The 23,060-nt window shown below is 37.6% G+C and overlaps 2 protein-coding genes across 2 annotated transcripts in view; one reads left to right on the plus strand and one right to left on the minus strand.

Annotated features, from left to right (window-relative positions):
• The window catches only part of Ttc1 (Tetratricopeptide repeat domain 1), a 41,602-nt gene extending 33,843 nt beyond the window's left edge, over positions 1-7,759 (plus strand). Inside the window, exon 6 of the mRNA XM_083115004.1 lies at positions 7,394-7,759. Within this exon, the coding sequence (XP_082971130.1) occupies positions 7,394-7,518 (125 nt within the window). The 3' untranslated portion in view covers positions 7,519-7,759. The remainder of the gene's footprint in view (positions 1-7,393) is intronic.
• A 2,378-nt stretch (positions 7,760-10,137) lies between these two features.
• The window catches only part of LOC145981309 (transforming growth factor-beta-induced protein ig-h3-like), a 44,731-nt gene continuing 31,808 nt past the window's right edge, over positions 10,138-23,060 (minus strand). Inside the window, exons 2-7 of the mRNA XM_083114507.1 lie at positions 16,452-16,693; positions 15,277-15,491; positions 14,131-14,326; positions 12,838-12,951; positions 12,339-12,449; positions 10,138-10,603 (exon numbers count right to left, since the gene is read on the minus strand). Of these exons, the coding sequence (XP_082970633.1) occupies positions 10,482-10,603; positions 12,339-12,449; positions 12,838-12,951; positions 14,131-14,326; positions 15,277-15,491; positions 16,452-16,693 (1,000 nt within the window). The 3' untranslated portion in view covers positions 10,138-10,481. The remainder of the gene's footprint in view (positions 10,604-12,338; positions 12,450-12,837; positions 12,952-14,130; positions 14,327-15,276; positions 15,492-16,451; positions 16,694-23,060) is intronic.

The raw sequence follows: 23,060 nt of genomic DNA on the forward strand, positions 1-23,060 counted from the left end.
TCTTAGATTCTGCAACCTTTCTTTCCATAGTTCAATGTTTGCAACCTTACCCCTTAGAATTGATTTCCGTCCAAGGTTGAGGCCCAATCTCCCCCCCCCCTGTGGTTGCGCCACTGCACCTTCTTTAGCCGTAGTTGTTTTGTGAACTTTCATTGGCTTAAAAATACTTCATTTTCTTCAAGAGCATAATATAGTTTAATAACCGGCGATAAAATTCCTCTCCCCTAACTTTCTGGATTAAAGTATAATAATATAGGGGCATGGAAATCTGAAAGGGGGGTGCGGATGGCCACCTCTCTCCTTTAGAAAACGAATGTCAGCTAAAAGTATATATTTCACACGTATAATTTGATTCCAGTCATAGTAATTTACATTAATTATTATAATGGATATGCAGGAATGCGATAATTTCGAATTCAAGTGGTGTTTCTTGAGGGGGCAACACTATTATCGGGGTAATATGCCCCATGGAAAAATACCTCGCTTCTCCCTCCGTCGAAAATATCTGCAGACGTCCATGATTAGGGCGGGGCATTAACCCCCCCTTTGGACTTCGTGCGCACGCCTATGGCTACTCATTTCTACACTACATGGAAGGTTTATTCAATTTCGAGCCAAAAGTGTAATTTTCAAATCAGGGTTTTTAAACGTCCACGAACCCATCAACTAATGGGTTCTATTGGGTTCCGCAACAGTACCGGAACCTGTTCTATCACAGTGTAAATTCGGTCCAAGTTGCGTATTGTTTCATTTCAAATATGGAACTTAGACCGTCTTTAAATTGATCCGGAACGAAGGACCCTGTGCCGTATTTCAATTGATCCAGAAAAAAGGTTCCTGGAACTTATTTAAATACCTTAAACATAAAAAGGCTCTTTACGGTCCAGATCCATTTATGCTTGCTAATATTCCCTGCTGAACCTGAATTGAATTGATTTAAAATTCCTGATCCTTTAACAACCCTGGTGGAAATTCATTAATTTACAAACAACCATATTTTTAACGAAACATTAATCCCACACAATATACTGAGTTATTTTTCGCAATGTTCCAATGAATGGCAAGAGATTTGGGCTATTCCTTTTTCTTCCTTGATGTTTAATAGATTATATTTGTCACGCACCTATAACGTTACTAGCAAACATTTGTGAATTGTTCTTTCCTTGTAACGTTAACATCTACCATACTGAATTTATTTACGTTCCTTATGCAGATGGTATGTACCCAACTGCATTTTGTTCCGTTCCGCTACAGTGGTTTACATTTTGTTACATTCCTATGTAACGTTAATTAACCATATTGCCTTTCACTTCGTTCCGTTACGGAGGATTGCATTCATTACGTTCCTATGTACCGTTATTTACTACCATGTTGCATTTCGTTACGTTTTTTTGTAACGCTAGTATATACCACAATGCATTTCGTTACTACGTTCCTTGTATCCTTGTAACGGTAGTATATACCATATTGCATATTACGTTATGTTCCAATGTGCTCATTTCGTTCCGTTCCTTTATAACGTTAATATCTACCATAATACATTTTGTTACGTTCTCTGTAACGTCAGTCTGTAACATATTGCATTTCGTTACGTTACATGGGTACCAGCAGCTGAACCATACTCTTCCTCCTACAAAATGGAACGTAACGTGTAACGCAAATTGGGTACGTTACGACTCCCTGGTTACAACCTAATCATGAATCAGCAGGGAATATACTGCCATATTCACAGTAATGCTGCAAACTATTACATGTGTATCCGGTACGTAGATAAACCTTTATTTTCAACCATTTTTGCCCCTTCCCGCATAATGCCGTTAATATACATTGCATTACGTGTTACTTAGCTTCGTAATTTTGAGTTCTTTAACCTTTATTTTGTCAACTGTTCAGTGTCACAGATAACGAGTATCAAAAGGACGAAGTGGTTAGACTAAATTGTAGATGCCAACTAGGCAACGAGATTTGCAAATATTTGATATGTATGCTGAGACAAAATTCGATATTACCACTTCCATTTGAATTCCTTTTTTCTACCATTTTTTGTATAGTTTGTTCACTTCCTGTTGTGGTTACAGAACGTGCTTTCTCTCTTTGTTCTAGGGTACATAATGTGGCTGATTTATGTCATTTTTCACAGAATATGTGTGTTCCTGGCAACCCTGGAACATATCGCTTCATGACAGGAAATGACATCTCAAATGCAATGAAATGTTGTGTTTGGTTGCCAGCATTCAGGTGGCAAAACAGGCTTTTTTGAATGACTGTAGTGCCGAAACTATGCACCAACGAGAAAAATGTCACTGAGAAAAGTTGTTTTTTATATATATATATATTGAGAAACAATGTATTAAATTCCTCCATGTGGTGCTTGTTCATACATTAGACGAGAAGGAGTTTTGCCCTTAAACATAGTGGTCCAATGTATGTACCAGCAGACGTCTAAGGTTAAGTTATATTTTTTGCAAATTGTTGTGCAATGAACATCAAATTAAGATTAATAGAAATAATAGTTTGAAATGGCAATTCTAACACACAGATAGTTAAGCTAGAAAAATCTTTCCTTTATATGTACTTGCAAAATAGGAATGTTGTTCACCTCCTTTCAGTATTTACAAACATTGAAGGCACTCATATTCAAATATGGTACCTCTTTTGCATGCTGTGTGTTATTTCTAGGGACCTTAATTATTTTATATTCTTATTTAAGAAACATACTTGGCATTAAACATTATGAAAATTTCAATGCTTACTTATTCTCAGCCTTTTGTATTCACCATACATCTTGATTGACACCATTCTTAATTATGGGAAAAGGATTTTCAAAATAATCTTTGTTTTACTTAAAACCTATTACTACTTTACATAACTTCAGTAGGAAACATTTGTTTTATTTGGAAAATGACCCAATAATATTTCTTATCCAGTATATCTATAATGTTAAGAGAACTTATTCGTAATCTCCGGGGATGCATGACAGAAAGATACCAATAGATAGAGACATGCATATTTGTGTTTTTGAAAGGTTTGTTTACCATGTTTTGTCATGAAATGATGTGAAATGAACTGCAAAATGCGAAATAAGCTCTTAAAACACTAAATTTACAGTTTTTTTTAAAGATTTGACACACACTGAAGTCTCAATTATCCTGTAAGTTATGCAATTCACGAAGATTGATTAATTCTGCTGTAAATATTTGAGGAACTGCTAGGCCTCCTTTACACAGGAATAAACTTAATATTCTGATAATGTGCTGTTAGAAGTGATTTTTTGATGTGTAGTTTTAAATCAAATGTAGGGTTATATTTGCCATTTAAACACCAAAATGCCATATATATGTATCTAGTTCTTGTACCCAAATCTTGGTCTTTTATTCACCATAAATGTGAGGCCCTACCAATAGGGCAGCAATTCATCTGCTCCATTCTTACTTTAAAGATTTAAAATCAATTTTTATGGCACTTGTTGGCAGTGGTGGTGCCAGGAATTTGGGGGTGCAATGTTCAAAATATAGGCAAAATGAAACACGCATGTATGCTTTATCCACTACATCAAATAGCAATCAACTTTCAATAGACTTCTATGAAATTATGCTAACGACTTGCTTATTTTTTGCTTGCTTTCTTTGACCACAACATGTACGAAGAAGTCAATGGCTTCCCTTTCAGATTAGTATCAATTGCTTGCCTGTAGCATACAATAATAGTGGTCTCTCTTCAATACTTAACCCCTTCCCTGTGAAATTTTCTGACAAAATGGTTTCCTGTTCTGTGTATTTTTTTTTTCTGAGTTTGTGTAGATATAATTTTAAGTAGCTACTGCTTCAGCACAATTCATCAGAGTATCATGGTTCATACGTCTTTCTCTTCAGAATAGAACAGGCTTTCAAATGGTACCATGCACATGTGTACATCAAGTATGAGGAAAGGGAAATCGCGAATCTTGTTGGTGAGCGAATGGCGGCCACGATTAAATTCGTTATACCAGCGTTTCACAGTGGCAAAGGATGGGGCTTCATCGCCAAATGTGGAAGTAAGTTGATCGATGCAGTCTTGTCTTGATAATCCACGTCGAAAATCATAAAAAATCATCGCACGAAAATGTTCACGAGTTAATTCCATTTTATTGTTGTCGCGCAATCTCCAAGGCAACATAAACAACACAAATCAAGCTATTGACAAAACATTTGAAGTACGTTATGGTCAATAATGCCAGACGATTCCATGCAAACGTCAAATCGCGCCTAACTTCAATCAGTGTTGCCAAGACTCAAAATATAAATAGTGGCGAAAATCAGTTGTTGTTCAAGAAAACATTGATGCTGTGCAAAACCTAATACTGCAAGATCGTCATGTGAGATTGAGGCAACCATAGGCATACGTTCCACCAGCATATATAAAATATTACATGATCATTTAGCTGTGAGAAAGGTATGTTCTCGTTGGATCCCACACAATTTGACAAAAGCTCAAAAAGACACTCGCGTCAATTGGTGCAAAAAAATGCTCAATAAATACAATCGTGGTGCTTCAAAAGACGTATATAAGATTGTATCAGGTGACGAATCATGGATATATGCATATGAGCCGGAACGTAAACAGCAGTCGACTGTATGGGTGTTTCAAGATGAACCCAATCCAACAAAAGTTGTTTGCGCTCGAAGCACATCGAAACAAATGGTCGCCTGTTTTTTCGGGAAAATTGGTCATGTGGCAACTGTGCCTTTAGAGGAACGTAGAACGGTCAACTCTGAATGGTACACAACAATTTGTTTGCCAGAGGTCTTCGGTCAAATACGGAAAACAAACAAACGCCGTCGGATCATTCTTCATCAAGACAATGCCAGCTGTCACACATCTCGTCTAACAACCGACTTTATGAACAGTCAAAAAATCGAATTGATGGGTCATCCACCGTACAGTCCTGATTTGGCACCCAATCACTTCTTCTTGTTCCCGAATGTCAAGAATAAATTGCGTGGACAACGATTTTCGTCGGCAGAAGACGCCGTTGATGCGTTCAAAAACCATATTATGGAGGTGTCTCAAGAAGATTGGAAAAACTGCTTTGACAAATGGTTCGAACGAATGCAAAAGTGTATTGACCATAAAGGAGAATACTTCGAAAAACAATAAAGCAGTTTTCAATGCCAAATTCCTGTTTTTTCATTGTTAGGCTCAAAATATAAATAGTGACCCTCGTATTAGATAGTATTGGAAACTAGCAAACTCAAAAACCAAAAATAAATCACCAACAGTTCAAATAACGCAACACCAAAAATGTACATAAAGCAACTGACTAAACGCAGCACACAAACTAACTCACATTTGCACTTTCGAAGCATAACACAAAAACAGTTTACTTTCCTCTGAACTACTTCTTCTTCTTCTTCTTCTTTGTCGGCACTGAAAATCGTGACTAAATAAAAGGTCGTTGTTTCTTCCGTAGCAAAACATATGAAGGGTACAGGGGAAAAAAGATGAATGTCACAAAATCACAAAAATTGATATTTTGCCTCCTCGATATTAAAGGCAGTCCACACTAACGGTTAAAATGTCAAAACAGGCTAAAAGTGCTGAGAGACTCATATTTAATGAAGGTTTAAAAAAACGTGTGCAGGGGAAAAACGATAGATGTCCTAGGTTTACAGGGCAAAAATGATGATTGTCCATCCATTGTGTAGGAATAGATCGTCGCGTACGATACTGACTCATTTCGCAATATAACAACAACAGCCTTTACTTGACAGACGCATTGTCGTCTCAGTTCTGACATTGTCAGTTTGAATACAGGTTTTGTTGGTTTCACAGTGTTCGCCATGAGTGACCCAGAAGTGGATGATAACTTTGGGAGAACAAAGGGTGAGTGATGTTAGAAAGAAAATGCTGTGCAGTACTCATGAAACAGGGACAGACTGCAAGTGCTCTCGTTTGAAATGCTTTGCGGTGATACCTCCTACAGAAAGAAATAACATAATTGTGCAATTTAATAGAATGGACAATTATAATGCACAAAACTGTTATCTAGGGGGTTTAATTACTGTTAACGATGTTTCACGAAGAAGGCCAAGACAAAATCAGGATGACTCCAATTTACATACAAATTCATACATTTACAAAGTCTGTGTACTTAGAGGTGGTGTATTGGCTGAGTTACCTGTTTGTTACAAGGCATACGTGAGCTTCAGATTGTACTCACTCAACCTCAACTTGTACTACACAGGAACACATAAAACGGCATTGAAAAATGCAAGAGAAACATCTACCCTTATTTAGAAGAAGGTGAATTTGTGTATCCATCAAGGAAATATGATATGGCACTTCCAATTTCTCTTGAAAAATATAAAGACTTGAAGAAATTCTGTGGACAATATGCAAGAAGGTTCTATGAAGAACTTCCTCATAGTGACAAATGAGTGACTTTATGCATTTGCATTTTGTTCGTGTATTTCACAAAGCATTCATATTCTTTATTGAGGTTATTTACAATTCAAATGGACATTCATCTTTTTTTGCTTTTTTTTCTGTGCGAATAATGGACATTCATCATTTTTCACCTGCAAAATGTGCATTAAGAACGAATTTTGCCAAAAATGTGTTCTTCGTCTTTACATTATTAGACACACTGTTATATCATTAGTTAAACAATATAATGCTTCAGATTATGTAAAACATTCATACAGTGCTAAGCCATATTGTAGATGTAAGAGCGTTTCAAACATTAAAATTCATTTAACTCCATTCAAGTTTCTTGTGACATTCATCTTTTTTCCCCTGTACCCTTCATATGTTTCACCAACAAAAAATGTATTATTCCATTCAACACAGGTTACTTCAGTCAAAGATGTTCGCGTGCGTAATATTACGCCCAACACAGAATAAGCTATAGTGACCAAGGGTGTAATATTACGCTGAACACAGGGAAGGGGGTTAATATTATACACTATGGTTTTCGTAAGTTATAACTTAAATGACACTGCAACACAGAAGAACTGATTTGGTAGAATTAACAAAATATGTTTGGTTAAGCTATTTGGCAACCGTAAACACACACAAAAAGCATTTACTAAAGTTACAAATTTTGAACAATTTCTTTGGTAACTATAAGCACATGTGCATGATTACCAAAGAGCATTTAGTACAGATGAATAATTATTTGTCACCTGTTTAATCAAATGTTTCGTTGCCAGAAACTGTATTTGGTTATTCGAAAGTTTTTTACCCTAAAGTTAACAGTATTTTCCTGAAAATAGGTTGAAAAGGGTGTGGGGAAGAAAATTCAGGGGTTCATTAGCACCCCTTCGCACCTTCCTGGCACCGCCCCTACTTGTTGGCGACCATAGCATAAAATGAGCAGCATGCATTGGACCAACAATTTATTTTGCTTTCACAGGGAAGCTTAAAGAAGTGGGCAACATGATCCTTCGACCGTTCGGCCTGTCCACAAACAACTTCCAGATGGCGCAAGACCCAAGTACAGGGAGCTACTCCATTAACTTCCAGCAGAACCCTAGGTGAATGTGTGTCTAGCATAGATGGGGTGTCACGTGGAGAGGACTTTGTGATCGCAACTAATGCACTTTAATTTAATTCTGGTGAGGACACCGAGCTTTAGCAAAATGTTTAAGAAGCGAGTGTAAGATTATGCAATATTAAACCCTAATAAGGAAGCAAGATGTTTTTGTGTATATATTTGAAAAATAGCTGTGTTATAGAGTCATTTTGTTAATAAATATGAAAATATGAACAGACTTCCTTTTAATAGATTGAAAAAATAATAAAATTCGCCTTTATTTTCCAACAATATTTAGCTAATATATGTCTTTCATGATTCATTTCCTGATTACATGCAAGTGAATTGTAGTGTAATGTCTTTTACTGCCCACAGCATCAGGATGTAATGAAGATGAAGGGATGATGGTGTAATTGAAAGAAGCCTGTTAGCATTGAAGAGCCGGTGAAACATTTCTCAAGGTGAAGATCTGAAGAGGCTTAGAAATACTCACACCAGGTGAAGCATCTAAAGAATGAAGTACAGTATTTATTGCTAGTAGTATGTCTCGCATGGTTATTATGGTTGAAATACAGTTCACACCATGCTGTACGCAATGGAGCGTTACTATAATTTATGAATGGCAAACTTCCTATTCAATCTGCAAAGCTGGTATTTCTGTAGATAATATTAATTTCATGGACATTTCTGTTGTTATTTATAACAAAACAGTGATTATAAATAAACACAGGGCCTCCCCGATGGTGCAGTGGTAACGTTGTTACCTTGTAATCCAGGGGTCCCAGGTTCAATACCCGGTGGAGGCACATAGTGGTTCAGATCCCACTTTAAACTGTAGGTCCAGTCCCAATAAGCCTTACTGTTCATAAAGTGGACTTAAAACTCGTAACTCAATCAATAAATAAACACACACAGATTGATGACGTTACTTCTACATGAACATTGGAAATTGGAGAGGTTGAAAGCCTAAGTGGAAGATGGATAAAACGATGCCCCCCCCACCCACCCTTCATCCTCGGCTTCCTCACCCCTCCCAACCCTCAAACAGATTTTGGGGTAGTGGAAACATAATTTTCTGGGACTTGCTTATTATTGAGGGAAGTCTAAAGTAACTGCAAATTTTCAGCTTTAAATTATTTTTGCAAGTGAAAAGCTGCAATTACTGGGCTACTGTGATGATATTATTTTAATTTATTGTGGTGCAACAAATTAATAATACTACAATGGCTTGAATCGTTTAGGAGAAACTACACTGAGCGGTTTGAGTCATTGCTTGCATGGACCATACAGTTAGAAGTGGGGTATTTCTAAATTCATTATTACTTGTATTGATTTGGTTAATTTACCTTGCTTTTCTCCCACTTTTTGGCTAATTGTGAAGATGAGTGATGATGATATGAAATTTATGAAGGGACAGTCACAAAAAACACTCAAGCCCAGGCAGGGATTCAGCATGGACCCCTGACGTTGCATCGTGCTGTACTAACCACTCCACAGCGGAGGTTGGCCCATTATTATTTGTCACTTACCCACCCCTGCCCTTTCTTGCATGATATCCAGAGAAGCAAGCAGAGAAAAATGGGGAACTTTCAAAAAACGCTCCTCTTATTTCATACTAAAGTTCCTAGGTTAATGTGTGTGATGCAACCCAACTGAAGTCCACCTGAATGCAGATCTAATTGTGGATGTTATACAATTTTATTTCAGAAGTTGCTATATTCCTGTGTCATGGACACTTATGGTTTGTAACAATACTATGGATTCTTTACAACCAGAAGTGTCTGTGACTGTGCAGTGCAAATGCAGAAATGGGTTAACTGGGGGGGGGGAGGGGGATGTGGGAAAGCCAATGGATTTTATTGTGACTTGTCTGCACCCACTACATTTAAGCAAACTACGAGGGCCTTTTTTTTTTTCAACCTCCGATGGACCATAAAAAAAATACAAGTGTAAGTAACAAAATGAATTCATGCATACTTGGTTACCTTTTGACATAATCGCCATGAAAATACAGGCATTTTTCATATCGTGGGACAAGCTCTACGATCCCCTCTGTGAAGTTGCCGCCAGTGATGTGAGATGAGACTGAACCTTGTTTGGAAGCTCCTCATTGGTCTGGAAGCTTTAGCCTCCTACCCAGTTCTTCAATGCAGTGAAGAGGTGAAAATCACTCGGTGCTAATTCCGGGCTATAGGCCAGGTGATCAAACACTTCCCATTTAAATTGCTCCAGAAGGTGTTGGTTTACAGCAGCACTGTGCACCGAGTGATTTTCATCTCTTCTCTGCATTGAAGAACTGGCTAGGAGTCTAAAGCTTCCAGACCAATGAGGAGCTTCCAAGAACGTTCAGGCTCATCTCGCATCACTGGCGACAACGTTCTTCGCAGAGGGGATCAGAGAGCTTGTCCCATGATATGAAAAATGCCTGTATTTTCATGGTGATTATGTCGAAAAGTAACCAGGTAACTTTTGGTAATGAATTCATTTTGTTACTTACACTTGTCTTTTTTTTATGGTCCATCGGAGGTTGAAAAAAATTGCCCTCGTAACTTTAGTATATCTGTAATGCCATTGTTGTTTTGTATGCAGGGATGGAAGTAATTTAATCACACTTTTTTCTTCAAAGTACTTTATTCAAGTTCTTTACACATTGATTGCTATGTGAAATGAACTTTTGTATCCCAAAACTTTCTTCCACAATCTTTGGCCCAAAGTAAACCAACACCATCTTTCACCATTTCTTCAACAACAATCTTTCCTTTCCTTCAACATCATTAACACACACATACTCATCCATGCATCATTTTATGAATAGCAATATACAAAATGCTTCATGTACCTTGTAGAGTATAAACTTCTTGCACTTGAACTTGTAATCGCCGTATCAGAATTATGTAACATTTCCTGCCACATATTTACACATGTCCATTTCAGTAGTAAATTCCTAAGAGCAGCAATAAATAGGAAGCTATGTGAATATAGGGCACAGATCCATCGGCTGCAAAACACGATCAACGGCATGAACAACTCCATTTGTGGCAGCTATATCTGGGGACGTGACTCTGGCAATTCCAACTTCCCTCAGCTTGTCTGAAAAATTAGAGGAGAATCAAGTTTCAATATGTAGGAGGCAGCGTTCGAAAGTCTGAAAGGGTGGAACCTATCTCAGCATATTACGTTGCCACTTACGGTGACTATGCAACTCTTGGGCTTATAATCATGATGGAAAACTTGAATGCTATCTTGGGTCTTTTTATAGGTACATAGAATATTCAATGTTTCCAGATAATTGGATATTTTCATTGACATTTCCCAGCCAAACAATTTGGATTGCTCTATATTTCAGTTTTAGTTATTGAGCATCACTTTTATGCCATTGTAGCTTCGAGTACCCGAAACCAAGTGTTAGGTAATAATCAAAATCTAATTATTGATAACTCGTTTGAACCAGTTTCCAAATTCAAATACTTGGAGTAATATTAACAAGTGAAAATTATATTAAAGAGGAAATAAAGTAGGTTTAATTCAGGAAATGCATGTTACTTCTCTCTTCATAAACTTTTGTCTTCTCGTTTAATATCTAAGAAACTAAAAGTTAAAATATACAAAACAGTAATTTTGTCTGTAGTATTATATGGGTGTGAAACTTGGTCCCTTACATTGAAAGAGGAACATAAATTGAGAGTATTTGAAAATAAGATCCTTAGGAAAATCTTTGGACCAAAAGGGATGAGGAGACAGGTGAGTGGAGGAGGTTACATAATTTAGAACTCCATAATATGTATTCATGTCCAGATATCATTAGTTTGATTAAATCAAACTTAGGTGGGCAGGTCATGTGGCACGAATGGGAGAGGAAAGAAGAGTTTACACGATTCTTGTTGGGAAACCTGATGGTAAGAGACCTGTAGGAAGGCCAAGACGAAGATGGTGGGACAACGTTGAGATGGACCTAAGGGAAATCAGTAGGGATGGAAAAGATTGGATTGATCTTGCTCAGGATAGGGACAGATGGAAGGCCTCTGTTGCTGCAGGCATGAACCTTCAGGTTTAAGAAGGCTAGAGAGTTAGTTAGTTACTTAGCTTCGAGTACAAATTAATATTTGATGAAATTCATGAACAAATGTCCAGAAAATTCTTCAAACCTACACCTCTGTGTGTGTGTCTCATTGTCAAGCATAGCATAGCATGTTGGCCAAAAGTAACTCGTGGAAATAAGCAAGTGAAGGAATAGTTTAAGATATTAATTTTATTCTGTGTTATATGATCCTAAAATTATAGGAATATATACATATATTCTGATCTTTATAATATAATAATAATAACCTGTGTTTTGGTGTAACAGGCCGGAGCCTACTTATTGACTGCCGGCCTCGCTCCCACTGGAGGTGGAAGATAATCCAACCAGTTACAGGGTGATGTGTGGCCAGCACGACGAACCCCCAGTTGTCGTTGGCTTTCTGTGACTGGATTACACTACTCATTCGTAGCTCCGATTTCCTCAGGAGAAAAGTTGTTACAGTTCCCCGAGAGACTAACCTGCATGCGTCCCGTAGCCGGAACCCAAAGCTTGCACTTTAGGCACAGCCACGGTGTGGGGCCATCTATATATATTATGAACCTTTTGTCATTGCCATTCAGATTGGGGAATGACTTTTCAGTTGCATTGCCAACTTGTGCCTAAATATTGAAATAACGTGTGAACATGTATTTGGCAATTAATTAGAATGATTTGAACTGTAATAGTTTGTGAAAGTAAAGCATGTTCCTGGCAAAATATTGTTTCCCCCAAAAATGTGATTCTTGAGATGGTCAGCGTACTTACTGTGCCTGACGGTGACTTGTAGATCAAGGTCTGCTTCCGTCACAAGTTCTTGTCCATCCTGTAGGGAGGAGCTGAAATACGAGCCTTTCACCATGTGGTTCTGCACAAAATCTGGAAATAGAGACAGCATTAAACTTTCCACGATACTAGTCACATTATGAAATAAGAGCATTGCACTACTTGGCAAATGTTGGTACATCGTGTGACACTATATTATAAAATGAGCATGTGACCTGCCTTACTGAACAACCACTCGGATGTGTGTGGGAAAAAAATACAGATTTTTCACAAACAAGACAGAAACCTGGTAAAACTTCATGTCAACCGACTGCTAGGACATGGTGGGTGGAGAGAGGCCTCGCACAAACTTCTTATGTATGAATTTTGATGTGCTTGGCCAGAATGGTCCAAAATGTGCTAAAGGATTTTCAAGTAAAATTTTCAGAAAGAAAAACAACTTCTAAAGGCAGAGATATCATATTTGTAACCAAGTCCTTACTCTTTAACTCCTCTTTGGTGGCTTCGTCCAATTCTTCCTCCTTGGATTTCTCTAGCAATGCTGGAGCCAATTGGAACGCTTCGTCAGTTGGAGCAAATAATGTTATTGGAGAATCTGAAACAAGGTTCATATATGTATAGCATAATAGTTTCTTCAGTTCCCAAAAGTCAAACTCTGAAATTTAGGGATTTTAGTGTAAAATACAGGGTGGGCACAAAGTTGCTTTTCCCAAAACAAGTATTTCTTCATTTATTGGGGAAAGCGACTTTGTGCCTACCCTGTATATTAATAAACTATTTACAAGAGTGGCTAATGCTTGGAGCATGTGTTCGCTGGCATATGGCAACCAGATGTTCTTCTATTCTTATTCGATGGAAGGAATACATGCCTACAATCTTCTATTTTGTAAAATTGCATGATAATCTGCTACTACTCAACACTTGAAATTATTTCAAAGCTTCCCAGTGCATCATGAAAAGGAGCCAAATTTTCACAAGAATGATAACCAACGAACGGATTTATATGTAAATACATATTTATGTATGAAGCTGAAATTGGTTATATTTTGTATTATCTTTGTGCATCATGGCATGTAGATTTGCAATATTTAGTTTTTATTTTACATATTATTTCAGAACATTTCTCAACATATATGTACTGCATATTAACACAATAACTACATGTCCCCGTGTGACTGTTGGGTGAATTTCTTGCAAATAACTAAGTCCGAAACGATGTTAAACAAACGAGTGTTTACGACCTGTTCTATACCCTCCAGTTGTGTGAATTACAAGTTTTCTGTCATACCAACAATGATGGTTTTTTTTTGTTTCAATTTTACACTTTACAACTGTTTGCTTTTGCTATCATAAAATACTTATTTAACTCCATATTTGGTGCAAATAACTAAATATGTATTTACATATTTTTACTACATATAAATCCAAAGTATAAAGTATAGTAGCCACGGTAGCTCAGTCATTAGGGTGTCTGACTACCATGCGAGAGACCCAGGTTCGATCCCCGGTGTGGGAGAACCGGGACTTTTTCAACCTGTTCAAGCGGCTCCAGCGCCCACCCAGCATCGTATAAAGTGGGTAGGAAACTGGGTGGTTAAGGCAGCCAGGGGCATGGTGCTGATCACATCATCCCCAGCTTGGCCGAGATCAAGAAAGTATGGGGCCCTAACCCCACACCCCCTATACGCCTTCATGGCATGGTGCAAAACACAGGGGAGCACTGTACTTTTTTTATTTTTTTAATAAATAAATCCAAAGTATGAAGGAGACTTACCAGAGTCTGTTAAGTTTTCGTCTAATCCAGTGAGCTTCATCAACTTGTTTATGGTGTGGAAAGCTGGGCACCCACTTATCACATCCATTATAGTCCCACTGGGTATGGGGAAAATGACGTCGCTCACCATGTGAACAACGCCGTTGGAGGCTATGGCATCCGGGACAGTGATAGATGCCTGGTTCACTGATGGTTTCTGAAACATAAGCAAATGCATGTTATGCACATTTATTGGAATATGCTTTATGCAAGAACTAGATTAAATCAAGACATTTTGCTATATTGATGCTGACAAGTGTTTTTGAATGTGTCATCATGAGATGTGTAACTGAACAAACTAGTTGTTTGAGGAGAGGATTCAGATTCATGAGTGTAATATAACGGATCCGAAAGGAAAGTTAATTTTTAGAAGAAAAAAACAACAATATATTGTTAATAATAATAACCCATTGTGTACCAGTCTGTGAGAGACTGCAGTCTTTATTCCCACCTGAAGTGAAGTGGGACATCATCCAACAAGATAGGGGTTGACGTGTGGTCAGCATGACAAACCCCCAGTCGTCGTTCTTGTATGTTTTCTATGACTGAGTTACGCTACTCATTTGCAGCTCCCTAATTTTCTGACGATGGTGGGTAGCCACTGGTCTCGCACGCTGGCTGAAATCTGAGAAGAAAAGTTGTTACACTTTCTTCTAGGAGACTTGAACCAGTGCGTAGCCCAAGCACAAAGCTTGCACCTCAGACCATACGGCCATGGTGCGGGACATGCTATATTGTTAAAACTTGAAAATCATATCCTTTACGTGTTTACGTGCATGGTGGACTGTGGTAATGGCATCATCGTAGCAGTTTCAATATGGCATTTCAGCTTCCAACCTCTTGTGTCATGAAGGCACATGGGGGGTGTGGACATATGGCTCCACACATTCTTGATCCTAGTCATAGTGTAGGTCTCCTAGGCTAGCCCAAAAGGGACTCTGTGCAGGGACATGGAAAAATTCCCACCCTGAGAATCAATCGCATATATCCTGGTTGTTAATGTGTCAAACTATATAATTTACCCAAGTAGTTCTGAAAATGTCATAATTGTAATTTTTGTGTTTGATCAAATAATCATGAATAAGAAAAATAATCAAGCAACAATACCTTCGAAGCATATAACCTGACAGCAACTGTCTTATTGTTGAAGAGCGTCGGGATTCTCAATTCATTCTTTAAATCACGTGACATGACTCTGCCTGAGCTGATGTGGTAGAGCAAGAGGTGACGCAGTAGGTCAGGATTTTTCCTCAGTTGTCTTTGAGCAGCACGGGACAAGCGGTCGAATGCATCGTCTGTTGGTGCAAATACTGTATACGGACCTGAAAGTAAGAAGAAAAAATTAATGAATATTGGTTCATATGCCATTTTTTAAATCAGATTTCCTGTTATATTGGTTTCTTACAATAGTTTTTAGAAATCACAAAACTCAATCCTTTCAAGAGTACCTTTTAGAGTAATGAGTTATTTTCCTGTAGTTTACGGTTATTACAAGCATAAGAAAACAGTTTTTCGTTGTGACGTTTCAGGAGAACACACACTCCTTTCATCAGACATTTATTTTCATTTTGACTAAAGATACAGTTATAACAATGGTTAGCAATTTTTAAAACAAAAAGAATCTGTTATATAATGGATGTTGTCAATTGTTGTAATATAGCAACTTAACTGTGAAAAGAAGCAGTCTGTTTTATTTTTATTTCAGACAAAAACATTTGATCACATTATTTTTTTATTTAAAATTATGAATCCCAAATATCATCAGGTAATTCAAAGTCATCATTGTTTTCACAAAGTCTCTTGATGTTTTCTGTTATATTAAATTTTAAAGATGGTGGCTGAAATAAAAATAAAACAGACTGCTTCTTTTCACAGTTAAGTTGTTATATTACAACAATGTAACATTGACAACATCCATTATGTAACGGATTCTTTTTGTTTAAAAAATTGTATCTTTAGTCAAAATGAAAATAAATGTCTGATGAAGGAAGTGTGTGTTCTCCTGAAATGCCACAATGAAAAACTGTTTTCTTATGCTTGTAATAACCGTAAACTACAGGAAAATAATTCTACAATGCAAGCAATGCGTACGTACAAGAAAAACTAGAGTAATGAGTTTGCAGAAATGATATTGAAGTTGCCATTAATGAAGGTTGCTCATGTGCTGGATCAAATGTTTAAAAGAAAGTGACAATGATTTAATACATTGCCTTCATGTTATTGATGTGGATTCCAAACCCAATACAGAGGTTATACGGCTAAAGTGACAGAACTTCACTAACCTGAAGACTGCAGTACGTCTGCCATGTTCGTTCTCTCCATAAGCTCCACCAATGTGCTGGCTCTCAGGCTGCGCAAAAGGTCAACCAAAGTCGTTCGGCGAGGGTAGTTGACAGGAGTCGCTTCGACACCTTGTATCCTGCGATTGAGACCTGCAAAGTGGGACAGATCCACAGACGTATCCTGGCACAACGCTCCAGAAACCATGAAGCCAAGAAGTAATGAAACTATATTTGCCAATTCCCTGAAATGTGAAATAAATACCATGTGTCATTCTATCTTACAAGAAGTTTCATAACCTAGCATAATCTAAGATACCAATGGCATGCCTAGGCATTCTGGTCCTGAACTACTACTGACATATTGTGAAATTACGTTGCTCTAAAGTAGAGCTGGGCAACTCTTCTTAGTTGTGAAAGAGCACACTCATATGCACGTGTGGAGCTCAGAGCGAGCAAGGTTAGAGCAGCATTACCAGAAACATGGAAACACCCACACTATTAGGAATAAATCAAATTTGCAAAACAATTTTTGCATTATTTACCTTTGTAATTGCTCCTTGATTTTTGAGGGTGTCTTAAAGGAATAGGGAGGTAAAACAGAGATGTTAATTGCTGGTATTTCAGAGGTGCGCTACAAATACAGGGGTCCCATGTTCATATCCTTGATAAAACATTCATTATTATATTTATATATTTTTTTATTTTATCTTGGTTTTCTGCCACATGTGGCTAATCACAACGGTGATAGTGAATGCTTAGTAGATTCTTTTACAGTAAAAAAAAAAAGTATAAAAACTTACGTGAGTGAGTATAATAGTTGCAGACGACGTTTCGCGAAGCTACGCTCCGCTTCTTCAGGCCTCTTTTCAGTACATAAAATACTTCGTCATATATGTAAAAATCCAGGATTAGGTAAAAGAGGGTGTTTGGATATGGAATTTAAAATTTAGAAATGGACTTGTGTACTGAAAAGAGGCCTGAAGAAGCGGAGCGTAGCTTCGCGAAACGTCGTCTGCAACTATTATACTCACTCACGTAAGTTTTTTATACTTTTTTTTTACTGTAAAAGAATGTATTTAGTGAGTAAACGCACAGATTTCCAAAATGTACATGCTTAGTAGATGAAGTTGATGTGCACTCTAGGCCTAGACTCGAAACTGGAACCTACAGTTGCAAGGACTGTGGATGTATCACTGTGTATACTCCCATAATTTATTTCATAATTTTCATGCTTGCAAATAACCCAAGACATAGAAAAGCGAGGCAAACTAACGGAAATAGGAATAAGAAACGTAACGTATCTTCTGGATTAGATTAGATTATTTGGATGGTAAAATGTGGATGGTATTATCAAGTTAAGTTCTGGAAATTTTATAAAATTGGAAGTTTAATATCATACTGTCCTGGTCAAGTTGACCGTCAACATCTGTCCCTCTGTGCACACTGGGCAATAATTTAAAAGTGACAGAAAGAAGTCCACAATCGAAAATGGAAAAGTTAGAACCGATGATTGTACAGGTTTCGTCGAAGATTCAAATTATGTGGAAAACATTTACATCAAAAACAAACGTTCCCTAAAAAATATTGTCGATCAAATTTTATAGATTATAGTATTTTTAAACATGTATAGGTGAGAAGCCCGCTGTGCCCAGTGTGCTCATGACCTGCTCTAACGTGCTTCCACTGGGTGTGGAAAACTACTGTTCTTCTATACGGATTTCAGAGTGCTGAATTCGAAAATAAAATAACTGTATATCCAATCCTGATTAGCCTATATGAGGGGAAGATGGATTGAAAACGAATTTTGACTTTTTTGATAAATTGCAATGAATAATTTTGAAATATCTTTTTACCTTAGGACAACATGAGGTTCGCCGTAAAACACCAACATACGTCCACAGCATGGAATAGAGCATCAAAATGAACAAATTTCCTCAGTGGCATTTTCCTGTTATATGCAGCCATACAGAAATGCCCTCCTTTCATAATATGACTGCCGCGCTTACTTCGGTTATTTTATTGTTAGTTATTCTAGGTACTCTGCCTAACCAGAGAAAATATATTTGTGCTATAAATAGTCTAAATAAATAGGCAAAATTCACCATCAGAGGAATCCATTGGCATAGGGGTATCTTGGCGGAGCGAAGTGGGGCAATTACCCTCCCAAAATTATCAGGTTTATAAAAATTTACAAGTTAATGGTACTTTTCTTTTAGGAATACTGAGCCAAAGGTGGGGGGAGGGTATGTCCTCCACCAACCCTCCTTTGGCATGACACTGCCTGAAGAGCAAAGTAACTGGTATTTTGCATACATAAGTTATTTATCAAAATAATCCTGGATGATATTTTTATAGACTTGAGTTTCTTACATTACGAACTTAGAGCTTGTTTTAAATCCACTTTATGCTCAGGTGGCTAATCAGCACTGGGCCTACAGTATAAAGTGGGATCCGAACCACTGTGCAATGTACCTCTGCCAGGATCAAGCCTGGTACCCATTAATTACAAGGTGATAGCATCAGGGATTCCCGACCTTATGAAATGTAAAGAGACATTACAAAATAAAAGTGAAGCGATATAACAGTGCCCATCAACTATTCGTAAACCATAACACTTCCCCTCAGTTTATATAAATCTAAGGAAACGAAAATATCTCCTCTTCCTGTATGATCAGGGACGTAGATAGGTTGATCAGTTTAGCTTTTTCAATCCTGCAGGACTTTTAAAACACGCTGTATATACAGTACGTTGTTATTCACAAACATAGAATTTCCGAGGGAAAAATGTCATATCTACTAGTAAATATAATAATTTTCATATGTACCTGGAAATTAATGTTAATGAAGGTTTCACCAACAAATGTCAATAAAAATGTATGTTCAGTGTGTATAAACAGAGCATATAATTTGTGTGAAAATATAAAAACACGCTGTTTCATGCAAAATTGTTATTCGTACAGGCAAGAGTTTCAATCTTCCTCGCATACAGCGCCACCGCTATTCGGGCGATTTCGTGCAGTTTGCAACTTCTTAACAAGTTTGAACATGCAGGCACGCTCACCGCCAAGTGGAATGCTGGCGTAGGTATTGTTGTAGGCCTATCGTCTATCTATCAGCGTGTTCGAAATGGGCAAGGTGAAGGAACTTAGTTCCGATCTGAAGGATGTTGTTATAAATTTGGCCCTTAGTGGTTATTCGTTAAGAAAAATTGGACAAACAGTCAATAAATCACACTTCACAGTTCAATACATAGTAAACAAATTTAGAGAGGAAGGTTCAACACAGAATGTGCCGATAAAACCAAAAGAGAGACGGTTGAATAAACATCATGAACACTTTATTTTAAAAAGAGTGCGAGAAAACCACCGACTAAGTGTTCCTCAGATACGACCGTTAGTAGAAAATGTTGCTGGCAAGATGATGTCCAATCAAACTGTCCGACGTGCCTTGTGGAAGCATGGATATCATGGCAGAATACCACGAAAGAGGCCATATGTAAATAAGGTGAATCGCAGGAATAGACTTTCATTCGCGAAAGAGCACATCCACAAGGACCAGGAATTTTGGGATAGTGTCATATGGTCAGACGAGTCCAAGATTAATATATACGGGTCAGATGGGATAAATAGGCTCTGGAGAAAATCAAATAAAGACAATGATCACATTAACACAGTTCCAACAGTTAAACACGGTGGTGGGTCATTAATGATTTGGGGCTGTATGTAGTCCAAAGGTGTTGGTACCATCCAGTTTATTGATGGTATTATGGATAGGCCAGAGGCGAAGATATAGTACAAGCAATGCAAGCACTGCTTGCATTATTCGAATATCATTTAATGTACTTAATGTTTTAGCCTTATTTCGTTTCCATCGCACTCGATTTCGCGAAAAATTACGGCCGCAAACTCCCTCAGCAGCTCTGTAGCAAGCACCAGCCTCAATGCTTGCGGCTGCTCTGCGGGAAAATAACGCACCCGAAGGAGTCACATGGCGAAGCATGAAATTCGAGTGGAACCCGACCACAACGCTTACACCAAAAGCTCTGCTTGCTGAGCTTGCGTTATTCCCGAAAATAGCCGAGCTCAACCGAAAGCAGAAGGATATATTGCCACCAAAAACTACGAGTAAAGAATATTTGTCTTCATGAACACGTAAACAAGATCGCGAATATATAAATAATTCTTAGTCATAAAATAACTAAAATAAGTTATTATCATTGTTCTAAATTCCATATATATATATATATATATATATATATATCATTTTATATTACAATTTATTTTAGATTTCGCGAATTGTAAAACGCGTAAAAAAAATGGATATTGGGAGTTCGGGCGAGATGGTAAAGGGCGGGGGTTTGTGTTTCCAGTAAGTGAAATGTCTGCACCCCCGTGAAGAGTTTCCCCAGGGAGAGAGGGAAGATTCGACGGACCTTGGTCTGCACCCTGTGTCCAGCTCGGTCCAGCTCAAATTACGTCAAAAGTGTTGACCGCACCAGTGTTTGCAACTGCCAAATTATTTACACAGTAATTCAAGTGAGCTGTTTCACAAATTTTACAACCACATTCAATAAATTGACTGCTTTTGAATAAAACTTGGGGTGAAAATAAAGCTATCTAAAACGTATTCTCTACTGATATTTACACAGCACAATTAAATCGTATACATTGTACATATTATGAACACAAGAACATGTTTTAAGTTTTATTATTATGACACAAGTGGTGCTCCCAGGATTTTTTGTAGTAGTCTCCTCATTTTGTTATCTTTACCTGCCTTTGACTTTCCTTTCCATAGGAATACTGGGCCAAAGGGGGGGCCAACCCTCCCCCGGCCCCGGACACGCCTCTGTATTTCACTTTATTACTTAAATATTATGTATATACTCTTTCTGCTGTAATGATTCTGATTCCATCGGTTAATTTCTATCTCCAAACTGATATATCCTTCCTTCCCATGATGAATAAAATTAAGGAAATAGGTTGGTATCACTTTCGGTCGTTTCAGAGATTTCCAAAGTGATCTTGCGTGGATGCTTTCCAGTTGTGGAAAGAGCGTGGGGGTGTCTTCACGTTTTGAGAACCTTGAGGACCTAAGATTTGTTGAATTGTTCGATAGCGGGAAATTTCCTATATATGTAAAGGAGTTTGGAATTTATAGTGGTGAGTACATCGTCTATGCATGTGTTTCTTTGGTTTGAAATGACATTTTTAAAGTTTGTGTTTAACTTTTTATTTTAATGTTTGACTCCGAATGCGATTTTTAGGGTGCCCACAAATCCTAAATTACAATCACGCAGTGTAAATTAAATAAATGAGTTATTTTACCTAAATCCGTTTGGTCACCGTTTGCCCACATTAAAAAATAATGAACAAATAAAAGTACTAATAAATAAATAAGAAATTACGTACCCCTTTAGTCGTATGCGGAAAGTTCGCATATGTAAGACGTTTACTACCATACGAATAACGTTACCTGGAATTTCGAAAGTAAATGTGGCGTTTGAGGATCATATGGTTTATTTTTAGAACCGTCACTTTATTATGATATTTTGACAAATCCAGCGACCGGGCCAATGAGGCTATAAACCTTTAATCCCCCTCTTGGCGTGCCATTGTACTACATGTTTTGTTGGGGTGTAAGGGGTGATTTTCCACGTAGTACACCCAACTGTCAACCTCACTTCCATGTTAGTGCACCCTGGACTGTGTTTTGCAGACAAACGAGGCTCTGGCGACTGGCACTTTGGCCGGTGTAGTTTTGCGTGTGTTGTCCTGTTTTTTGTCCTTGTGTCTGCTGAGTGCCCCTTTGCAGTCTCGGCTTTTAACGAAAGTCAGAACATTTTAAGGTTTTACTTATGCAACGTTTGAGTTGTTCTTTGTAAAGATAAGGGGCTGGACCCCGTATAGTGTCAAGGGTGCAAAATGGCCTTAGTGCTGATGCACCCACAATTTTAAATTCAAATTCAAATTCAAATTCAAACTACATGTTTTGTTGTACTGAAACATTGCTTGCCTCCTTCGTAAGACTACGCTTCGCTACTGATGGATACATATGTCTATTTGGACATATTGAAGAACAATGTAAAGCAGAGTGCCCAAAAAATAAACATGCCGCCTATCTACAGATTCCAACAAGACAAGAACAGTAAGAATAAGGCGCGAGTTAACATGAATTGGCTAATATGGAATGTGCCCAAACTACTACAAACACCAGCTCAAAGTCCAGACTTAAATCTCATTGAACATTTATGGACAATTTTGAAGAGGCAAGTCCATAAAGCAGGAGTCAAGTCCAAACAAGAGTTGAAATCTGTTTTGCAAGCCGAGTGGAATGAAATAAGCTCTGAAACATGTCGGAAACTGGTTAATTCTATGAAGAACAGGTGTCAAGCAGTAATTAAAGCCAAAGGATACGCATCAAAGTATTAGAACTGTCAGTCAATTTGCTCTGAATATACTTTTTTCTTTTATATTATTAAGTGTACGAATAGAAAAGTTGTACAAAAAATTGCATGTTTCTCTTTCATTTTCATTTAATTTATTTTTGTCATTGGTTATACAGAATTTGGGTAAGATTTTATGTTCCTAATGATATTAGTTATTGAAT

Source organism: Lepisma saccharinum, chromosome 29, assembly GCF_977018435.1.
Source record: "Lepisma saccharinum chromosome 29, izLepSacc3.1, whole genome shotgun sequence".
In the NCBI taxonomy this organism is placed as follows: Eukaryota; Metazoa; Arthropoda; class Insecta; order Zygentoma; family Lepismatidae; genus Lepisma; species Lepisma saccharinum.